The following is a 20,755-nucleotide window of genomic DNA, read 5'->3' on the forward strand; positions in this document are numbered from 1 at the left end:
GGGCCGGCGGGAGAGGCGGCCGCCGAGTCCCCGCTCCCGCCGGTACCTGCGGAGGCAGTGCTCGCAAACGCTGCCCAGCTGCTCCTTAGTGACCACATAGGCGAAGGGTTTGGCGCGGTAGAGCAGCTCGCCGGGGCGCACCCGGCGCCGGGCGCGGAGGCCACTGCCTTTGCCCGGGCTGGGGAACCGCTCCAGCGCCGCCGGCTCCATCCTGCCGCCCCCGCCGCCACAGGCCGAGAGAAAAAGCGCGCGGCCGCCCCGCCCGCCGCCCCCCGTCACGCGACGCGACGCTGCCGCCGCCATCTTGGCTGCGGGCGGGGGGGGTGTCCGTGCGCGTTTTCCCGGCGTGGGGCTGGTGTCCCGGCTGCAGCGGGAGGCCGCGGGGCAGGGGGCAGCCCTTTGCCTGAACCCGGGGTTAATAATGCCCTCCATTAACACACCGGGCTGTGACGCTAAGCGAAGTGTTTGTTGGTGTTTCTAGGGGAAGTTACAAATAGGGAGTATGTTGGTGGTGTTCAGTTACTTTGTAATTTTTTTGTGTGGATTTGTTTGTTTTTAAAGGGAATGAGGCAGTGAGAAATGTGTAATCTTAAATGTTGTTGATGGTGGGGCTGGAAACCCTCCTGACACGTCACTGTGGCAACCTCCTGTGCCTCGCGGCCACCCTGCTCTGGAGGCACCTGAAGCGGTAAGAAGTTCCAGGTGCCTCATTAGCCCTGTCCAGCACCATTACTGCTTCAGTCTCTTACCAGCCCAGCCTCAACACTGACACCGAAGTGGAAAATAAACACACGCAAAAATAAAGTGGCATGAGGACAAGTGAAGGTTGCATACCCGCAGCTCTGTATGCAATGAAGTGAACTTCCCCAGGCCTAGCGCAGTGCGGAGGTGGGTGGCCCTCCTCGGCCCCAGAACAGGGCCATGTTCTCCAAGGGGCTTCAGGAAACCAGAGAGCCCCTCCAGCTGGGTGGCTGATGCACATGAACATAGCAAGATCACTGCATCCTTCAATGTACTGTGAAGAGAGAATTGTACTAATTTTGTACTGACACCAAGGTTTTATCAGTGAATTTTCTTCACTGATTCGACATTGAAACCGCCTTAAAGAAGTCAGATATCATGCAGGGGCTTCATTTTGTGTAAACCCATTCATTCCAGGACAAGAGGAAACGGTCTCAAGCTGCACCAGATACTAGGAAAAACTTCTTCACTGAAATGATGATAAGGCATTGGAACAGGCTTCCCAAGGAAGTGGTGGAATCTCCATCCATGCAAGTGTTCAAAGATCGTGTAGAGGAGGCCCTTAGTGGCATGGTTTAGTGGTGGACTTGGCAGTCCTGGCATAACAGTTGGAATTGATGATCTTAAAGGTCTTTTCCAATGTAGTTGATTCTATGATTCACCTTTCAGCTCATTATCTCAATCAAAATATTAAAGAGTTTGGTTCACAAAAGAACAGATACAATAATGATTCTGTCAAAAACTATCCAAACCCAGGACATTTTACTTACTAGCTAGCATCCGGACACATTTCAGGATCCCATTGTGATCTGAATGCAAAGAAGTATGGCTGGGCTGGGAGCTGCTCGGCACCCAGGCTCTAGCAGTGTGTATCGCTGGAAATGCACCCCATACAACCAACTGCTTTTTATCAGAGCCATCAGAGGTACCAGATAAATGACAGGAGAAAACCAAAACACTTGCATGATTAACTAAGAGCACCCCTCTGAAATGGTGATGCTCAAAGCCCACAAGGTAAGTGCTTCCCATATGAGTCTGTGTAGTTTTCATTCATTTATGAGATTACACACATGATGCAGGCTAAATGCGCTGAAATGTAGATAGACTTAGCCTGGTTTTCCTTATTATGCCTATAGAGGGAGTTAGGGCTTATGTTTTGGAAAGGAGCGTTTGAGTAGTCCTGTCAAAGAACACTTGTGAGACAGACATAACAGTTCTACAAAACAGCTTTTCATTTCTAAAACATACTCAGTTTTGTTGCCTCAGTAATGATTATTTCAGTCTGCAACTGTTTTCATCCAAGTTGCAACAGGGTAACCAGAAATGGCGAGATGCATATCCAAAATACTGCTGTTGGGAAGAACCAAGGTACATCAAGCCACAGGATTCCCACAGAAACATGTATTTTGACATTCACTTAAAAGCTGCAGTGATCCAATTCATTATCAAAAGAACTGACAGCTGTCAGTTAAATCATCATGCATAGTACTATGCTTACCTTTAGTTCTCCTAACAATTTTTTTAAAGGTATTCAGTTACAGAGATATTGTGAGATACTCAAGAATCATCCTTAACAGTTATTAAAATAGTAAACAACAACCTCTGTATTTGGCTTGTATGCTTTACTCCTTCACCTATTTAATTTTCTCTGTTTCCCCATCTATGCTGTTTTATTTTCTAAACAGCCATTGCCCAAAACCTGTAACAGAAAGAAACCCAGTAATAAAAGAAGTTAATGTCTGTCTCCTGAGTGAATAAACTCAAGAGATGAATGGTCAAACCATATACAAAAGGCATGAAGTTAACTATGCATGAACTGCAAAAAGTGCGCTCGGGGAAGAGCTAGTATCAATATACAATACCAGTTGATGCTTTCATTCTTTTCTCAGTTATTCAAGTCAGGTTTTCTCACTCACATGTCCCACAACACAACAAAATCTTACAAAGTACAAAAACTTTCTGAGGGAATGACAATCAAATTCCCACACACGCAAAACCACAACTTAGAGAGCCCAGCTACTCTAGCAAAACCCTGAAGTATGAGTGCCTGAAGAAAGGGGCTTTCATCAGCTTGGCAAAAGTTGTACAGCTACATAAGCCACGGAAGCCTAAGAACAAGTTTTGGCTGACATTGCATTGCAATTGATATGACAACATAATTGTAATAATAGAGGCTTTTCAAGTATAGATAAGCTTTTAAACACAGCGTAAACATTTTCATTGGTGCTGTGTTGGATATTTCAACAGCTGTAAGAAGAGCCTGGAAAGCAAATTCTGGATACCTACAGTTTATAGCCCAGTCTGCCTAGGACGGCCATTCAACACAGTCTTTGAGCAGTGGCAAAGAACACCCAACTCAGGTGTTTTAGGAAAAGTCAGTCTCATTTTTCTGAAAATAATGACATTATGGCTATATATCCCAATAAGTCATCATTTAGCCCTCAACGTAATCCTTGTTATCAGTATGGGGTTTGTATATGACCAAGTCATTCACTGACCTAGACAGGTTAGGCTGCCCAACAGCTATTTGAAACACTTGACACATTCTGGACAGAAGCAGCTGTCAAGGCATGTAATGGAGGCACTTTTGTGGGAAATACCACTTAATTGTGGCTAATGCTGCTGAATTAGTCATACTTCCTTACTGCCAGTAAATGAGACACCTTAGTGGAAGTTTAGCTCTTCTGCCTCAAGAAAGTGTGTTTTACAACATGAGTTTATAGAAAGAATTGCAGTAATAATCCAAATTCTGCTTTTTAGTCATAAACATGCAATACCCATTCCAACCAACACAGCATAAAACCAAATTTTTCTGGGAGAAAATTATTGCTCAAAACACAAAATGTTAAATTTTGGATTAGTACAAAATCTGTATCGCTAATGGCACAGAAGAGCTATCAAATAATCAGTTGAAAGCTTGTAAGCACATACAGATCTTTTATGAACACATAGGAAGCTCTTGATGAGGTTTCTTCACTTTTAATGCTGGTGTGCTAGTTAAAAATTGTATCTAGAATGTAAAAAAAAAAAAAGAAGCAAACAAAAATGAACAAAAAAAACCCACTCCCAAACACACCCAAAAACACCACCACCACCTCATTGCAGAAGAATTTCAAGCACAAATTCATAATAAATTTCACTCAAAGTTACATAGATTTTACCCATTTTTTTACTACAAACTTTACAAAAACTTTCTACTTTGAGTCTTCCCTGCCTCAAACACATTACTTCCTTTCAGATGGCAGAAGGAAGCTTCTGAAGTTCATCAGCATCATTTCTTAGCTGTTTATCTATTCGGTGTCTTATCCATAGTATCGAGTACCTCAAGTGATAAAGCCTTGCTTACATTATGATTAATTGACTGTTCCATTTGGTGTATCTTAACTACCCCTAATTTCCCATGGGCTTTGCATGCTTGCTGCATGTTGTGTTCTATCAGCTGGGGACAGCCGGTGTGTCTGTTTTTAGCAGTGACATGTTAAACAACACACCCAAGGAAAGATGCAAATAGCTGTTGAGCAAGGATACAACGTGAGTGAACAAACATCTCCCACTGACTTGTTGTCCCTTCTGGAAAAGTTACTTGCTATTTCCATTTTCTCAGTGTTTGCGGAAGAAAGGTATGGCTTTGCTAATTAAAGGCTTGCAAAGCTTAGATTAAAGTTTTCAATCCACATCCCCATAGATTGCATTTAGCCTGCCAGAACAATTAACGCATTTTCGAGGAAGCCTCAGGTTCTCCCTATCACACTTACATATCTTAAACTACACCACACAATCTGTTTCTCAAGTTTTCTGTGGATACTTCTATCAACGTTATCATTACCTGCAAGGCTAAACTGTGATTATCGAAATGTCCAATGCTGAACAAGCCTAGTAGCCAGTATATACACATTCCACCTTAATAACCCCTTGTCACATCGTCTACTGTGTTAATTAGTACAAGGTCACAAACCTTTCTTCTGGATCAAGAGAACTACTAAGTATAGAATCCAACTTGACTGATCTTTTAATTCCGAGTGGCAAAATTTCTCATTGACTGGGCATTGTAAGGACCAAGGTTGTTTTCTGTTGGTAGTGTTTGCTATAATTTAACATGGTTAAGTAGCAAAACCTTAGGCAATTGCCATCACAGCCATATAATTTTCTTTCACAGGCAGATGGATGGCACATTATGAGGGTCATTCAAAAAGACTTAGCACCTCTGAAGTTACAATCAATACACAAACCGTGATATATCGGTGCTTTACTATGGCATGCCAAAAGCCATTTTCTTGCAACTCCTCTAAGAAACAGTATTTGAAGAGTGGGAGCAATACTTGAGTTCTACTTGATAGATGTATCACATGAGGTTCATGTTTTAGAGGTTTATGAACCAAATTGTTCGTGAAAGGGAAAATAAGGAAACAAATAGAGGAAAAAAACCAAAACACAGACTGGAAATAATCAAAAGGAATATGCTACACTGTGGACCTTCTGTTAAGTTTGTTGCAAGAACATTGTAATCTTCATCTCACCCAAGACCACAGATTAAAGGACGGGAAAACATAGGAAGAAACAAACCTGCCCAAAAGCTTGCAGCTAATTTATGTCTCATTGTAAAGTACAAGTAATTTATATCTTATATATTAATAGTGCTATAACAAAAAACTATGCAAAAACAATTGAATTGTGCAATATTTTCAAATGTGCTGATTTCAAATGGTGCTAATTTCAAAATACTTTTTGTTATTGTATCTCGCACAGTCACTCACTCACAAATTAATGCACTTGCAGAAATGGGAAACTACTATACCCCCATGATAGAAAAGTAGTTTCCGTAAACCCTTTGGTCTCAAAGTTAGCATGAACATTTTCTCTTCTGAGAGGTCTAGCATTTTAAATTTTGAGTGAATTTGGAAGTTTTTTTTCTCTTTGAGTAGCTTTTTTGAGGTTTACTAAACTGTAAATATTAACCTGAATTTGTATACTGTTTTCCTAGTTGCAAGTTGTGTCTTTGCACTTACATAAATCAAAGCGAAAATATGTTGGCTCAATTTCCCATCAACATATTGAAGAATATGGCAAAAGCAGTTATAAAAAGGAAAGGGACACAAGTAGTACAAGGTTGCTTAAAAATCGTAACAAAAATATGAGAAGCTTTTATATAGAATTTAAAATTTCAGTGAAAATTTGCATTCAGCATTATTCTACAGAAGCTGTAAACCTGCAACAGTAGGAGTACTGAGCAGATAACCTCAATTAATCAAATCCATAGACCTACCTCAATTTCATTCCCCTGTATTTATTTACATACACCACTAATTTTCTTTTTTTCCATCTCTTCCATCAATACCACAACCATTTTTATAATGTCAGCTATTGTTCTCTTTGTTTCACATCTGTGATCAGGGCCACATATATTGTTTCACTTAAGACTTAATGGCAGAGCTCTCATTAGCATTAAACCTTCTCATTTCAAGTCCCCAGTTAGACAATTTTCCTTCCACTTACAGACTCCTGCTATTACCTTGGGAGTCTCTTCATTGGCTCAGTAAATGCTGTTTTCCAACAGCCAAAAAAATCACAGCAAATAATTTTGTTTTTCAGTTCATGTTTGAAATGTTATCAGAACCACAGTTAAGGTTTATACAGACAGTGGTGGTCCTATATTTTATGCATCGAATACTTCTCCTGATATGTCTATATAACACATCTTGCTGCAACAAGAGCAAGGTATTTGATTCATGGCGGGAGGAAGAAGCAGCCCAAGGGATACTGCATTCCAGTAGATAAGTAGACCAGTAGATAACAGAGTTACCATCTACTGAGACTGAAAAAAGGTGGAATCGCTTCTGTTAATGCAAGTTACGGTCAATTTATAACTCAAGTTACCTGAAATAGGGAGAGACGTAAACAGAAAGAAAGCCTCAAATCTTTATGATGTTCTACACCAGAACACCAGCAGCCCTCAGAGACAGACTGCAAATTAAACCTCAGCCTTTCCAGTAGTTTCATCATAACAACATTACACGGACTTTTCAGCAGCTTAAACAGATAGCTGCAGCCTACCTAGAGCAGAGTGAACTGAAGCTGCTTGAAGTCAATTTTTCTTCTGCAGCAGGAACCACAAGAGGAAGACAGAGATGAATGCTTGTCACATCTATAGCTCACACTACGCTTAAAAAATACAATTCTGTTTGCGTTGGTTTGGCCACTGCTGATTTCCAAAGCCTGAAAATAGCTCAACCTTTACCAAAAAGCTATTTTATTAATTAGTGCTGTGCTAAAAAAATGTATTGTGGGCGCCACAGCCCTTCCCAGAGGAGACAGTAGAGAACACAGAACCAGGACAGGCTGCCAGCGCTGTCAGACAACAGTAGAACAGTTACATGGTGAGACACAGAGAAACTAAGAACAGGTTGCATTATGGAGTACTATGGCTAAAGAGAGAATTTTAGTAGCATATGGTTTGGAATTAAGTTATTTTGTACATATAATACACATTAAACAAATACACATTGACAAAGGTTGCAGGTAAGATGATTTTTTTTTTATTTTTCAAACTGTTAATACAGAACTGAATGTTCTGGTGACTTTGTTTTTAAACTTAAAATAAGATAAAGCCTACACGCATACAGGTGTTTGCATATTGTACTGTGAACAAGAACAGCTACCCAGCGTTCTCAAATTTTCAAAAGAAAGAACTGTTATGACGTTTTCTCCCAGAGATATAACAAATTTTTTGTTAAAAAACAAAACAAAACAAAAACAACAAAAAATCCACCCCAAAACAACTGAACCCCAAACAACTCTCAGTTGGTGTTTTATCATGCTGTCATTACCTTGTCTTCTATTAACCCACCGCTATTGATTTATGAATATTGTCTTTAGACTGCAAAGTTTTTAGATCAGGAGACAACATAACAGATTCAGTCGTTGTAAAGACCTGTGTATTTGGGGAATCTCTGAAAGGGCATTAACAATCATGAAGCACTAAAGTACAACCGCACAAATAACAATATTTGGTCTGTTATTTTTTTTCAAATGTTGTAAATATACAGCAGTGAAACAAAAAGTTCTGTTTAAGTGGTACATCCAAAAGCAGCAGATCATTAATATGCTCCTGGAAAGGATGCAAAGTTTGTCCATTCTAGGTAGGATTGTGATCAAGTAACTGTGAATCCATTACTTTCATTCTTTGTAGAAGGGCTCTAGTTACTTGCTAAGTTTATTTTCCTGTTTGGACAGGAAATTGGGTAGGTAACAGTATTTCCAATTTTATTTAAATCATTTCTTACTAAAGTAATCTTCCAGAAGCAAGCATGATCTTCCAAAAGACAGCAGCTTTAGATTTATAAGTTTATGTTCCTTACAGTTTCAAAGATTTCATCATGCCACCAGGTTTCAGTAAATATATTAGTGTTTTGCAAAGCCTCGAAAAGACGCTTATAGTCTTCTGGGTATACATTACGTGTTTGAGCATTTTCTGGAATTTCTAGTTCTCTCAGTAATTGGCTACTATTGTCCAAGCTCCATGAACTGAAACAAACAAACAAACAAACAAAATTATAATGGAACATTTCTTTCTGTGAAAAATTAAAGAGCAAGAAACAGTATCCAAAGGTCCATTTCGCTCTTTTGCAGCTTCTAAAAGTTAACACCTTCCTACAACGCAAGTTATTTTCAATCTCTACTGCAAATCAGAAGAAACCTCTGCTAATAAGACATACAAATACAAAATGAAGTCCCCAGCAGACAATACCAAACCATGTAAGCCTCCTCATTAGAGGGTGGGTGCCCTCCCTCCTCTGCCCCAACTGCGTAAGTCAGTAACAGGCATTACAGAATAAAAAGGGATATTGTTCAATAGCTGGGAAGTTAAAGCCAAGGTCATCTTCAAGAAGATGATTCAGTATAGCACGAGTTAGTGTGACTTACACTTCCCAGGTATTTTCTTGCATAAACACAGGTATGCACTGTCTCCCCACCTACATCATTGCTATGAAAACAAGACCTCTTATAAATGTGCATATACATTAACTATTTCCCAGACAAGAAAAGTGTGTATAAATACACAGAAGATGCACATTAGAAGCCTTCAAGGTTAGTTCCACTTCCGGCCAAAGGATATGACTGGCCATTAGGTACACCACTGAGCTTTAAGAAAGAAATCCATTATGGCTCATTGCACTTGTCTTTGCTAAATGAATTACTGGAACTTATTAGCTTCCCCCCCCACCTTTCTGGAAATAAACTTCCATAAACTACTACCAGAAATTAGAAATATATTAATTATTTTAATTAACAAGTTGAAGTCAATGCTTTCCAGACTGCAAACACTTCCTGTTTATGGGAAACAGAAATCTACTCATCCTGAAGCAAAGTGAACAGCTCCAATATAATAGCAAAAAGAATAATTAAAGAGTTGCATAATTGGTAAATAAGTCTAAAGCCTAATTTTTTAATTAGATAACAGAAAGCCGTTTGAGAACATCCCCACTCCACCTTCAGTAACTTTCAGCTGTTTTCATTAGCATTACTTTGATGTTTGTTATAAACTGAAACTCTCAGCTTCTAATTTCTGCACCTGCAAAACTCTTGGTGACTTTCTTCTTGCAGATACATGACCTCACTTCCATTGGAGGCGCAATTACTGCGCATCTACATTCTAAATACCTGTCAACCTTCCTGTCAAACCTCAAGATTTTATCATCTGTGAATAGAGGCCAGGAAAAGTCCCTAAAATATGGTATTGCAAAACCACAATCTTCTATTCTACCTGTAGATAGTTCATTAAAAAAAGAAAAAAAGCTGTATTTCAACTGCAAATAACTACTGCTTTGAGAACATTATTTTAATATTTTCCTATATTTCTCTGAAGAAAAAGTATTAAAACTGTAATTCTTTCTTACTTACTTTAATCTATCAATAAGTCTAGACTTAGGTTTAGCAAGACACTGTTTCACCATGAAAATAAAGATAGCTGAATTTGTGGGATTCAAACCTCCTGTAAACAGATTTTGCTGAGGAGTCAGTCGTACCAAACATAAATGATCATTTGGTAGCCGCTGCAAAAAAAACAAACACAAAGTAAGTCACTGAAAAGCCATCTTTAAGACAGGTTCGTCTTTAGCTCAGAGTACGAGTTTCATCTGTGCTAGCAGTAACATTTCTTAGAGAGTTTTAGAAGTCTTAACAAGATGATTTAATTGGAAACAGGCTTTCAAATTTGTTCTAGAACGAAGACGCTTTATCTCCCCCGACCCCTAAACAATAAACAAAACAGGAAACAAAACAGACACACTATCACTTGGGTTTTAAAGATTTAGATTTCTTTGTTGAAGTAGACAACATAGGCTTCATGTGAATTTTCAAGAGATTATGTGGCTTATTTTCCACTCCTCAAATTTAGCTTTCAAACTCATACTTTTCAGCAGTTACCTAGCATGTGGAATCTACACTGGACATGTGAATAACCATTTTTATCAAAACCAACAGCTTACTGATTGTGCTATTACTTGTGGTGACGCTTGTTTTGTTCAAGCAGGTAGATGTGACCCTGTCAGTCATTTCTTTTGAAAAAGACTTTACCTGTTCACATCCTTTATGCTGTTTATTCACTGTATTTTTTCCTTTCTAGACAATAAAGGTACTAGTTTATTTCAGTTTCTAAGCTAACAGCAATTCTTCACCCCAGTTCTGATGCATCTACATGCTGCCCTTAAGTTTTAATTAGAACATGTCTTTAAAAATGTGTGTGTAAATGCTGTTATAAAGTTATTTGAACCTTTGAATTAAAATGAGCTGCATCTCCAAAAGGAGAGAAGTACACACAATGATCTTACCACGCTTTTCGGTATCGCCAGTCCCCCATTTTTCGAATTAGTTAAAAATGATGACCAGGGTTCCTATGAGAAGGAGCAGATACATTACAGAATTGAAGTGCTTTGTTACAATAGACTATTTCAATTCAAAGGGACCTACAATGATCATCTAGTTGAACTGTCTGAGCAATTCTGTGCTGAACGGAAGGTAAAGCATTTTGTTAAGGGCATTGTCCAAATGCCTCTTAAACACTGTCAGGCTCGGAGCATCAATAGCCTCTCTAGGAAGCCTGTTCCAGTGTTTGACCACCCTCTTGGTAAAGAAATGCTTCCTAATGTCCAGCCTAAACCTCCCCTTGGCGCGGCTTCAAACCATTTCCATGCATGCTATCACTGGATACCAGGGAGATCAGCACCTTCCTCTCCCCTCCCCTCTTCAGGAAGATGTGGAGGTCACCAGCTTGTTTATTTTCATCCCATTAATCATAGCTTGATGCTTCAATCTGTCTAGATCCCTCTGCAAGGCCTTTTGTCCCTCAAGAGAGTCAACAGCATCTCCCAGTTTGGTATCATCAGCAAACTTGCTAATGGTGGATTCAACTCCTGCCTCCAGGTCATTGATAAATCTATTGAACAGGACTGGTCCTAGAATTGAACCCTGAGGAACAGCACTGGTGACTGGCTGCCAACAGATGTAGCCCCACTCACTACAACCCTTTGAGCTCTGCCCTTTAGCTAGTTCTTCACCCAGCGCACCATGAACCCGCTCATCCCACAGTTGGAAACTTGTCCAGAAGGATGCTGTGAGGTACCGTATCAAAAGTGTTAGCAAAATCCAGAAAAACTACATCCACCGACTTCCCTTCTTCCACTAGGTGGGTGACCTTATCACAGAAGGGTGTCAAATTAAACAGGACTTTCCTTTGTGAACCCACGGTGACTGTGCCTCATGATTGCATTGTTCTTTAAATGCCGTTCAACAGTACCCTGTATAATCGCCATAATTTTTCCAGTTTCTGAGGTTTGACTAACAATCTGGGGTTAGTCTAACAGTGGCCTGAGCCTTCTCTCACACCCTTTTTGAGACTGGAATAACACTGATGAGTTTCCAGTCAGCAGGGACCTCCCCAGATTCCCAAGACCTTTGGTAGATGATTGAGAGGGGTCCTGCACAGCATTCGCTCTCTCCTTCAGCACTCTGGGATGAATCCCCTCAGGCCCCATGGACTTGGGAACATTCAGCTGATGCAGCCAGTCCCTTACAGTTTCGGTGTCCACAAATGGAAAGTCGCTGTTCCCACACTGGGCAGCCCAAGGTCTATCAGTATTATTAAAGACTGAAGCAAAAACCACATCAAATGTCTCTGCTTTTTCTTCATCCCTATTAGTCAGATGACAATCTTCAACAAGTATCATCATATTCTTCAACTCCTTAATGTTTATCTTAATACACACCTTGTGGTATAAGGTATTTGGAAGAAACAGTGAAGCTTTTAATTTTATATTAGCAAAACATTTAAGCTATGAAGGTAGGTTCCTAGAAAAGCAGATTATGAAGATAGATAAATATAAAAAGCATAAAGTAAGTGAAAGTAGATGGACATGTGCTTGTGTTGAGGTCGGGGGACAACATAAAAAACTTTTTAAAACTAAACCATAGCATGTTTGACAAGGCAAGACAGTTATTCACTAATAGGAGAAGCAGGCCTGCTTGGGACATAAAAGCACCAAGACTCAAGAAAATATTTATACTGAACACAGCTCAGGAAGTTGAAAGCACACATAATGGCAAAATGCAGTGGACATAACAAAAAGCAGGCTGTGACAGGTTGCAAGAGCAATCTTCCAGTCTCATACAACCCTTAGTAAGATGGAAAAGACTCATCTGTGGTGCAAATATCTCTTTCTCACCTACCAGCTCCCGAGAATAAATGTTTTTTAGTACAGTGGCTTGTAATGAAAATACTGGCATCATAGTTAATAATGACTTACCATGTGCAGTAGCTGAATTTCACATCCTAATTGAAAAAGTACAGTAATTGCTTGGTAAGCACTTGCATTCCCAGGCTTTCCTGTTAACACCTAACAAAATGGTAAAGAGCATTTTTGTTGCATAAACTTAGACTGCTTCGTTACCTAAGCAAAATCCTTATATATATAAAACAAGGGCTAAAAATTCAGAGTCAAGTCTAAAATTCCAAAGTAAAGTTCCATTAGGCCTCAAATACGTACTTTGTGCTATTTTAGTACATCTTCTCAGAACACATGGTTAGAAGACATTATGGCAGTCTAAGTATTTTTTCACAGCAGTTATTTGGATAACTGAACTGTGTAGGAATTTCCAGCTTATACTTTCTGGTCCCTTTTAAGGCAGAGAAGTTTCACAGGGAAGAGAAATGGGGATCATATTATGTATAAAAACCACGGGCAGAGTTATCAGCTCGCACTGATAAGGCAATATTCCCAGTAAGACACACAAGCAGAGTAAGCCAAACACCAGGTGACCTCACTGAACATTAAGCAGCTTGCGCAGTCATCACCCTGATCAACATTACAGATCAGAACACTCTTAGAGCAAGAAAAAAAGAAAAACTCATGGTTATTCTCAAACAGGGCAAAGAGAGCAGTAATTAGCAGGGAGATTTTATTTCTCTTAATAGATTTAGAGAGTCTCATCATATGATCAATTCAAAAGCCCCAAACCCAACCAACCAACCAAAAAAAAACCCCAAACAAAAACGAACCAACAATCCCCACTAAAAGAAGGTTCCAATTGCTTTTACTTAGGTACACAATAAAACCAGAAAACTTAATAAAACCCACAGTGACAGTAAGTGCATTAAATGAATAGGGTGCCCCCTATTTGCTCAAGCATCTAGCCATTAAAAACAAATCCATGAAAGTGGATATTTCAGTGGTGTCCAACCTGTCATTTTGCAGAAGAATATACTTAGGACTTTCAATCTTTTTTGATAGGGTGTTAGACATAACACAAGTTGTGTAAGCACACTGGGAAGTCTCTGCTTACTTCAAGTAATTAAAGGTCTGTGGCTCTGTATGAACTTCTCAGTTTCACAGAATGATAAGTACACTTCTAATCGTTTGGGATAGCATAAATTAAGAACATATAACCCAGAAAGCTGCTCTGCACCTTAGTGTACAAAAACTTAGTAAAAAAGCATGTAAATCACTCATAATTTGCCTGTTTGTTCCAGTACTGCATACACAAGTGGTTCAAAAGGACAAGTAAATCTCACTGAGTATGGTATTTAGTATCTGAATCCTCTTCGTGAGTGTTTTGAATTCAGTCTTCATTGCCTATTACCTGCAATTAGTAAACACTGTCATGGCAAAAGCACGTTACAAAATCTAAGCACCTCACAAGTTACAAATCAGCTAGTCTGCTGCTGCATACCCTTCCTAAGGACCAGTTTTCACATGTGTAAGAGTCGTGGTTATGTGACAACAGAATGTTTCTTGACAGCACTGTTACTGCATAAAGAAAAGAAGCAGGAAATAGACAAGACTTAAAAATTCAGGCAGAAAAAGAAATTCACTAGCAAGAACACTAACTTCTGTGAAGCACTACTTACTCTTTACTACCTGCAAAATCTTACACATACCTTGTACTCTTTTTCACTTATAAAGACGTTGAGTTCTGCTCTTCCGTATCTGTATATGGAACTGCACTCATATAGGGCAAAGAGATGCCTCCAAAGTCTGAGCCTTTCCTTGCTTTGTGGTAAGATTCCAAAAATTTTCACAGGTGAATCTGTTTCAATAGTGTGCAAAAGTGTCCTCAAAATTTTGCAATGTGTACCACACAATCTCATTAATTCTAATGTCTAAGCCACAAACAATTAAGAAAAAAGTCTGTCAGCTCATGTTGTCCAAGAACAAATACAACTCAAACTGTAGTCAAAGTTAAGGCCAGTTTGCATTAGACTAAAATAAATAATAAAGAGAAGCAAATATTGGCAATTTCATATTCCCAAAAGGGTTTTTTTGAACGTATCGAGAAAGAAAATAAAGCTGAAATGTAAGAAATAGTATCCAATAATCCAGCATATATATTAAACGTATACCTCAAGCAAATTCCAAAGATTTTGCCAGATTGCCTATGCACCCTTCAAATGTATTTGTAACTTGTGTGATCATATACATATACCTGCCCTCCAAGGAACTGCTGCTACACCCATGGTTTCAAAAAGTTTCTCAGAACATATTGCAGGTGGTTTCAGTGTTCCAGTCACCAAAGGATCCAGTCTGCAGAAGTCACCATAAATTACCTTTAATTGTCCATCCAGGCTGTTCTCTAGGGACTGAATAAAATTAGCTTCAGTTGAAGAAATCTGGATGCAGTAACCTGTCTTCCAAAACACCCAACCCAAACACAAAAAACCTGTTCAAGCACTACCTAAAGTTGTTACTCGGTCAACAAGAGTTAAATCTCAAAGCTGCTTCTTACAGCTGATAAAAAAATAACTTCCTTCATTACACGGGGCATTTTGACATTTTCGTGCTGTTCAACTGCAGCTTTAAAGCACATTCTTAAATTAGCAAGATGTTCTGCAATGTTTTGCAAAAAAGGCTATACCCAGCTACGCAAACCACTGTATTTCATAATTTACAACTGGAATTCTGCCTTCTATACGCATTTTAAATCCGGTGAGAGTCTTTGGTTCCAAACTTTTACGTTACAGCACCGTAACACAATCCTTCTAGTGCAACTTCCGCAGCTCTGTCTGACCACGCAAAGCCACGGTGACAGGACAGGACAACACATGCAAGTGTCTTAATATTATCAGTCAACTGCAGGACAACAGATTAAATAGTACCATGTAATAATCAGAATAACCAAGACTATTTTTACAGATTTCTTAAAGCTACAAACATCTTGCTTAAACAAACACACCTACAATGGCTCTGACTAGTATTAGCCTCAAAATTTATGCATGAAACTAGCGACAGGAAGACCGTGAACTTGAATTCCCACATACCCAATGTCAAACTGATTGATTACAAAATTGTTATTTCAGATGTTATAAGTAACAATCAATAGCTAAGTCCTTTTCGATCCCACAGTTATTACACAACTGTAAGTTAATTTCTTATTTATTTTTATATAATAATAATGTGCTACCAAATCAAAAGCGTACCTGTAAGTTTGGAAGAAAAGCTGGGTTACTTTCTAGAGCTACCACTCTAACACCTGCATTGAGCAGAGTTCGGGTCAGGACTCCAGGACCTGAGGGGGGGAATAAAATAAATAAACAAACAAACGCCTTGGAAGTGAATTTTTTTCTAAGTGTTTTTCCTTTATTGATTTTTCCCAACGCAGCACTTGGGACCCACCGCCTTCAGCAGGTGACAACCTGTGTTTGTTTAAACACACTTCAAAACAAGAGTTAGAAAAAAGATTTATAAGCAGCCTGCCCGAGATTGCCCAGTGAATTACACCAAGCACAGCACTACAGTTAGATGCTGAAGAACATTAGATTCAATGTTTCAAATATTTCTACTATTTCTTCTGCCAACTGAAATATACTTTGAAACCTCACCCACATTATCTCTGCAAGTAAAATACCCTCTGCAGAACTGCCAAAAAAACCCAACATTAAGTACCTGCAGAGGGCGAGCTATGTGATGGCCACAGTCTTAGGGCGTGTTTTTACTAACAAAGTTCACCTACAAGCCCCAGACCACCACCCGGATGGTGGTCTGCTTACTCCACAGACCACCATCCGGGTGGTGGAGTAATCTCTGCTTACTCCACAGCACAGCTTTAACACCAGTGATTCAGGTCTCCAGACGGCGCGCTCTCTCATTCCCCCAAAGCTCTGTATAAATGGACACACACACACACACACGCCCCCCGCCCCAGGCACGGCGCAGTGCCGCGGCACCCAGACGGTCCTGCCGGTCGCCAACGCCCGCCCCGGGAGGGCACCAGAGTGGCGGCAGGGGCGGCCCCAGCGCGGATCCCGTCCCGGAGCGCCCGGGCCGCGCCGTCACTCAACGGAGCCGCCGGAAGTCCCGGGAGAAGCAGGGCCCCGCTCCCTCGGCACCACCGCCCCTCGCGACCCCGGGACAACAGCGCCGGGGGCCCGTTACTGCCGGGGGCAACGGCGGCAGCTCGCACTGACCCCGCAAGGTCACCGGGGCATGCCGAGCAGCGCCGCGTCCCGGCGGCCCCGGAGCGGCTCACCGCCGGAGGAGCGCGGCCGGAGCCTCGGGGCAGCTTACCGGGCTCGCACTCGAGCAGGACGGGCGGGGAGCCGGGGCTGGCTCCGCTCTGCAGGCAGCGCTGCACCGTGCGCGCCAGCCGCGGGCAGGCGATGAAGCGGCGGACCGCGACGCTGGTCTGCTGCACCTGCTGCACCAGCCGCTCCGCCTCCGCCGCCTCCGGCACCCGCAGGCCCGGGCTCGGCCACTGCCCCGCCGCCCGCCTCGCCGTCGCCCAGCACGGCGGCGGCCCGCGCAGCAGCGGCCGCAGCCCTGCCGCCAGAGTCGCTGCCAGGAGGCGGCGGCAGCAGCCCGCGGCGCCCGGCGGGGCCCGGCCTGCCAGCATCGCCGCGCCGCCGGCCCCACGCTAGCGAGCACCGGGAGCGCGATCGCCGCGGCAACGGGAGCGTCACTTCCGCCTCTCCCCGGCCTCTCTAGCGCGCTTCCGCTCTATCGTCGGAGGTCTCTCGTCCCGCCGCCCTCTCTATGGTGCCAGCCCCGCACCGCCGGGAGCTCTGCGGCAGCGGCGGCGGCGCGGCGCGGCGGGATCGTCCCCTCATCTCCGCGCCATGCCGAGCGGCGGGTCCCGGGTGCCCGAGCCGCGACAGGGCTGAGGTGAGCTGGCAGGGGCTGAACCGCAGCCGGAGGAGGGGATGGGGAGATGTTTACCCCGGTGCCGCCTTCCGGAGACTACCGGCGGGTGAGGGCCGCCGGGCGGGCGGCGGGAAGGTGCGGAGCCCGTCGTGTTGCAGGGAGACACGGCGGGGTCGGCACCTTCCCGGCGGCGGCGGCGGCGAAGCTTCGCCGTGGAGCGAGCGAGGGAGCGAGTGCGGGAGGCGGAGGGAGGCCGGCACCGGGCGGGCTGAGCTGAGCTGAGCCCGCCGCCCGCCTCAGCCGGGATGTCAGGTGCCGGCGCTGCCGCTTCTCCACCCGGAGCGGTGCCCAGGGGCAGGCCGGGCGGGTCAGACGTGTGGCCGCGGTTGTCCGCTCCGGAGCGGGAGTCTTCGGCCGGGCGGCGGTGGAGCGGCGTCTGCTCGGTTGGTTGGTGGAAGTCCCAGGAGCTACGTATTTAGTTTGAGGTTTGCCTGGGTGTTTCACGGGAGTCTTTGATCTCCGCGTCAGCAGCTAAATAGTCACTTCGGGACTCGGTTCTTTGTATCGCCTGGCCGCCTCAGCAGGTGCAGGATCCTGCTCCGGCGCATCTCTGGCATCATCCTTGTCGGCTTACTTCTGCCCCATACCGCTTCGCAGTTGCGTTTTAGGTAAACCCGGTAATTCGATAGCAGCGACGTTATCCTTTCAACAGTCTCCCTAATGCCTTAACGAGAAATAACTTTAGGACTGTCTTCAAAGCGTTTTCATGTTCTGCAGAACTAGAGTTCATCCTTCAGGGATGCCGTGCTAAAACCCGTCGGTGGCAGGTGAGTGCCTGCGGTGTGATGGAGTTCTGGGGACGGGGAGAGAGAATCCTCCCAAACGTGTTTCCCTGCTCCCTGCCTAGTTTGTGCAGGAGGCAGGAGCGACCTGGCAATCACAGAGTGTACTGGTCTAAAAATTACTAGCTCAAAACCATGTTTTCTGTATGATTTTGTACAAATAGCTTAATTTCTTATATCTCTCTTCTCTGTTTGTAAAGTGAGAAAGTGAGATGTGCCTACTTACTAAACAATGTCATTTTGTTTGACATATCTCTATTAAACAGAACCTGGGACAGAAAATTGGGTCTTTGCTATTCTCTGTTTGGCAGATCTGCGTGTGGCGTGAAGAGGTGCTGGGCTGAATTTAAGAAAGATTGCAAATGTCGAGTGCAGCAGTTCTTCATATCTGCAATTTATTTTTAAGTACTCGGATCATTTACACTGAGTGCTGTAATAGTCTACCCCGTGTCTTAAGGGAAATGGACAGACTGTTCAGCTGGGTGATGGGATAGACCGCAGTCCATTTTTAAACTGGACTTTGTTTTTAATAGCTTTTCTCCTCTCTTACTAAGTAGTTTGATAAATCAGTAATTCGTAGGACTTTTAGAACATCAAGCAGAACTTGATTTTCTTAGAGCAAGTGTTTAGTAATGTCCCAGTTCAGCATTCCTTATCAAATTTTATTGATAGCTATGGCCACAGAAAGGTTAGGTATAGTTGCTGTATTACCACATAGCATTCAATGTATTTTTAGGTTAATTAAAGAATTTTGGAACTTTTTGTTGCCAGTCAGAGCGCTCAGGAGTGTTGTGTTCTGTGAATGGGCTGTTCAGCCTAATGGAGATTGGAGATTGCTCGGAGGAGTGTTTGCTAAGCAGAGCCAACGTCCCCTGACAATTCTTTGTACACTAGAAATGATACACATTTCTTCATATTTTTATTTACTTCAGCTTAGCACTTGGCTGCATTGAACCATAGATCTCTATAGAATAACTTTATGATTCTGTATTTCCCTCCTCCTCCCCTCTAGAACTGCCAGATATATACTGAATCCTGCGTGCATAAAGGACTACCTCCTTCTGACCTGGTCATAATCTTTGGGAAACTGTTGAAACCTTATGAAAATGGTAAGAAGTTTTGTACTTTTTTTTTGTTCAAAAATTACAGTGCAGACAACTTCATACATTAAAGTGTATCCCAAGGACATCTGAACAGTTATTTTTAAGTTAATGGCTGATTGTAGCATATATTTTCTAGTTTAATCTAGCTATTGCCACAGGCAAATCTTTGAATTTACAGTCTTACCTCATAGAGCTTATGTCCTTGTAATTTAAGTGCATTGTTGATTGCTCTGAAATTATTGTTTCCTCCTAATTATTGTTTTTGAACTAAATCAGAGAAAGAATCAAAAGGGTTACCTGTTCGATTGGATTCCAGCCTGTGCTTAAACCAGAAGAGCTTATTAGCTGTATGGGTTAAAAGGATCAGTAACGAGAGATTTTTTTTCTCCGTGGTTCTGAATGTCTTATGCTTTTATTTGGCTCTACTGAAAGTTTATTTTTTTAAGTTAATATGAAGGCATTAGTCTTTTAGTATTATTTTGCTATGTATTAAGCACTTAGCCCTAATTAATACTGAGAAGCATTTCTAAGGGGGAAAATTGCAATATTTTAAATTCCAATATGCAATTACATAAATCTTGATCTCAGTTTTTGAAACTCTTATACCCATACTTTGTTTTCTGTACATATTCAGTAGAATTCCCATCTTGCATAAAAGAACTCCAAGAGGTATATGAATGGAAATTTGCGGGATCATAATTTTTCTTGTCCTGTTAGTGATACTTGTCATTAGAGTGTCCTATTTGGCTCAGAATACAGATTAAGTTCATTAGTGTATAACTGCTTCAGAAACTCATTATCTTTCTATTTTATTCACCATATCCTATTTTATCATTGACCTATTGTAAAATTTAAGATTCACTTTTAATATTGTTTAGCATGTATTGAAAGCGTTACCTTTATTACCTTTATTATAAGTTACCAAATACTACCTCTAATGTGAATTTTTTAAGAAGCTTACAAAAGAACTGATGTTCAGAAAAAGAGCTGAAAGAATCACTTAAGCGCATTAGCTTCAGTAGTGTGAAAATAAAATAACCTGGTACGTGCTGAAATTATGCCTTGTTGAGATGCAGGATGTCACAGAATTACCATTTTCACTAATTTTACTCGGCATACTTCAATAATCTTGTTGTAATACTTTGGAGAATACCAAGGAAAATAGTAGGAGTGGTAAGAGATTTCTTCCAAAGTGCTGTAAGTGCTGTGCACTCAGGAAAACAGTCTCTAGGAAAAATTGGGTTTTAAAAATCAGTCTGAGAATTGCTTCATTCTTTTGTCCTATTCCCTTGTTATCGCTGCCCCCCACTCCAAGCCCATACATGCACAAAGGAAGTGTCCCAAGGGCTGAAGTAGCATTTAATCTTATGCCACAATCTGGTTTGAGATCTAGTAAGTTTGTAACCTGTGGGTTTTATTGGACATCTTCCTTCAAAGTGAAAAT

General features: G+C 41.8%; 3 protein-coding genes across 8 annotated transcripts in view; 1 reads left to right on the plus strand and 2 right to left on the minus strand.

Annotated features, from left to right (window-relative positions):
- Positions 1–264, minus strand: part of SMYD3 (SET and MYND domain containing 3) — a 393,064-nt gene extending 392,800 nt beyond the window's left edge. For all 3 annotated transcript variants that reach the window (XM_030499582.1, XM_030499583.1, XM_030499581.1), the window contains exon 1: positions 47–264. In XM_030499582.1, coding sequence (XP_030355442.1) covers positions 47–210 — 164 coding nt within the window. In that variant the 5' untranslated portion in view covers positions 211–264. The remainder of the gene's footprint in view (positions 1–46) is intronic.
- Positions 265–7,251: 6,987 nt separating this feature from the next.
- TFB2M (transcription factor B2, mitochondrial) lies at positions 7,252–17,194 on the minus strand. 2 transcript variants are annotated; one of them, XM_030499034.2, is made up of 8 exons: positions 16,794–17,194; positions 15,707–15,795; positions 14,716–14,869; positions 14,171–14,319; positions 12,540–12,629; positions 10,569–10,631; positions 9,640–9,791; positions 7,252–8,262 (listed from the first exon to the last, which is right to left on the minus strand). In XM_030499034.2, exons 1-8 carry the CDS (start codon positions 17,116–17,118, stop codon positions 8,076–8,078), a joined length of 1,209 nt encoding a protein of 402 aa, XP_030354894.1. In that variant the 5' UTR covers positions 17,119–17,194; the 3' UTR covers positions 7,252–8,075. The 2 variants fall into 2 exon arrangements, with proteins under 2 accessions (XP_030354894.1, XP_030354895.1); XM_030499035.2 differs by lacking the exon at positions 12,540–12,629.
- A 59-nt stretch (positions 17,195–17,253) lies between these two features.
- CNST (consortin, connexin sorting protein) overlaps positions 17,254–20,755 on the plus strand; it is a 49,555-nt gene continuing 46,053 nt past the window's right edge. For 2 of the 3 annotated variants that reach the window (XM_030499026.2, XM_030499033.2), the window contains exons 1-2: positions 17,264–17,387; positions 19,221–19,317. The gene's annotated coding sequence lies outside the window, so the exon portion shown is untranslated. Of the gene's footprint in view, positions 17,388–19,140; positions 19,318–20,755 lie in introns of all 3 variants that reach the window. The other variant, XM_030499027.1, reaches the window with a different exon arrangement.

The sequence above is a fragment of the Strigops habroptila genome, chromosome 10 (assembly GCF_004027225.2).
Source record: "Strigops habroptila isolate Jane chromosome 10, bStrHab1.2.pri, whole genome shotgun sequence".
Taxonomy (NCBI): domain Eukaryota; kingdom Metazoa; phylum Chordata; class Aves; order Psittaciformes; family Psittacidae; genus Strigops; species Strigops habroptila.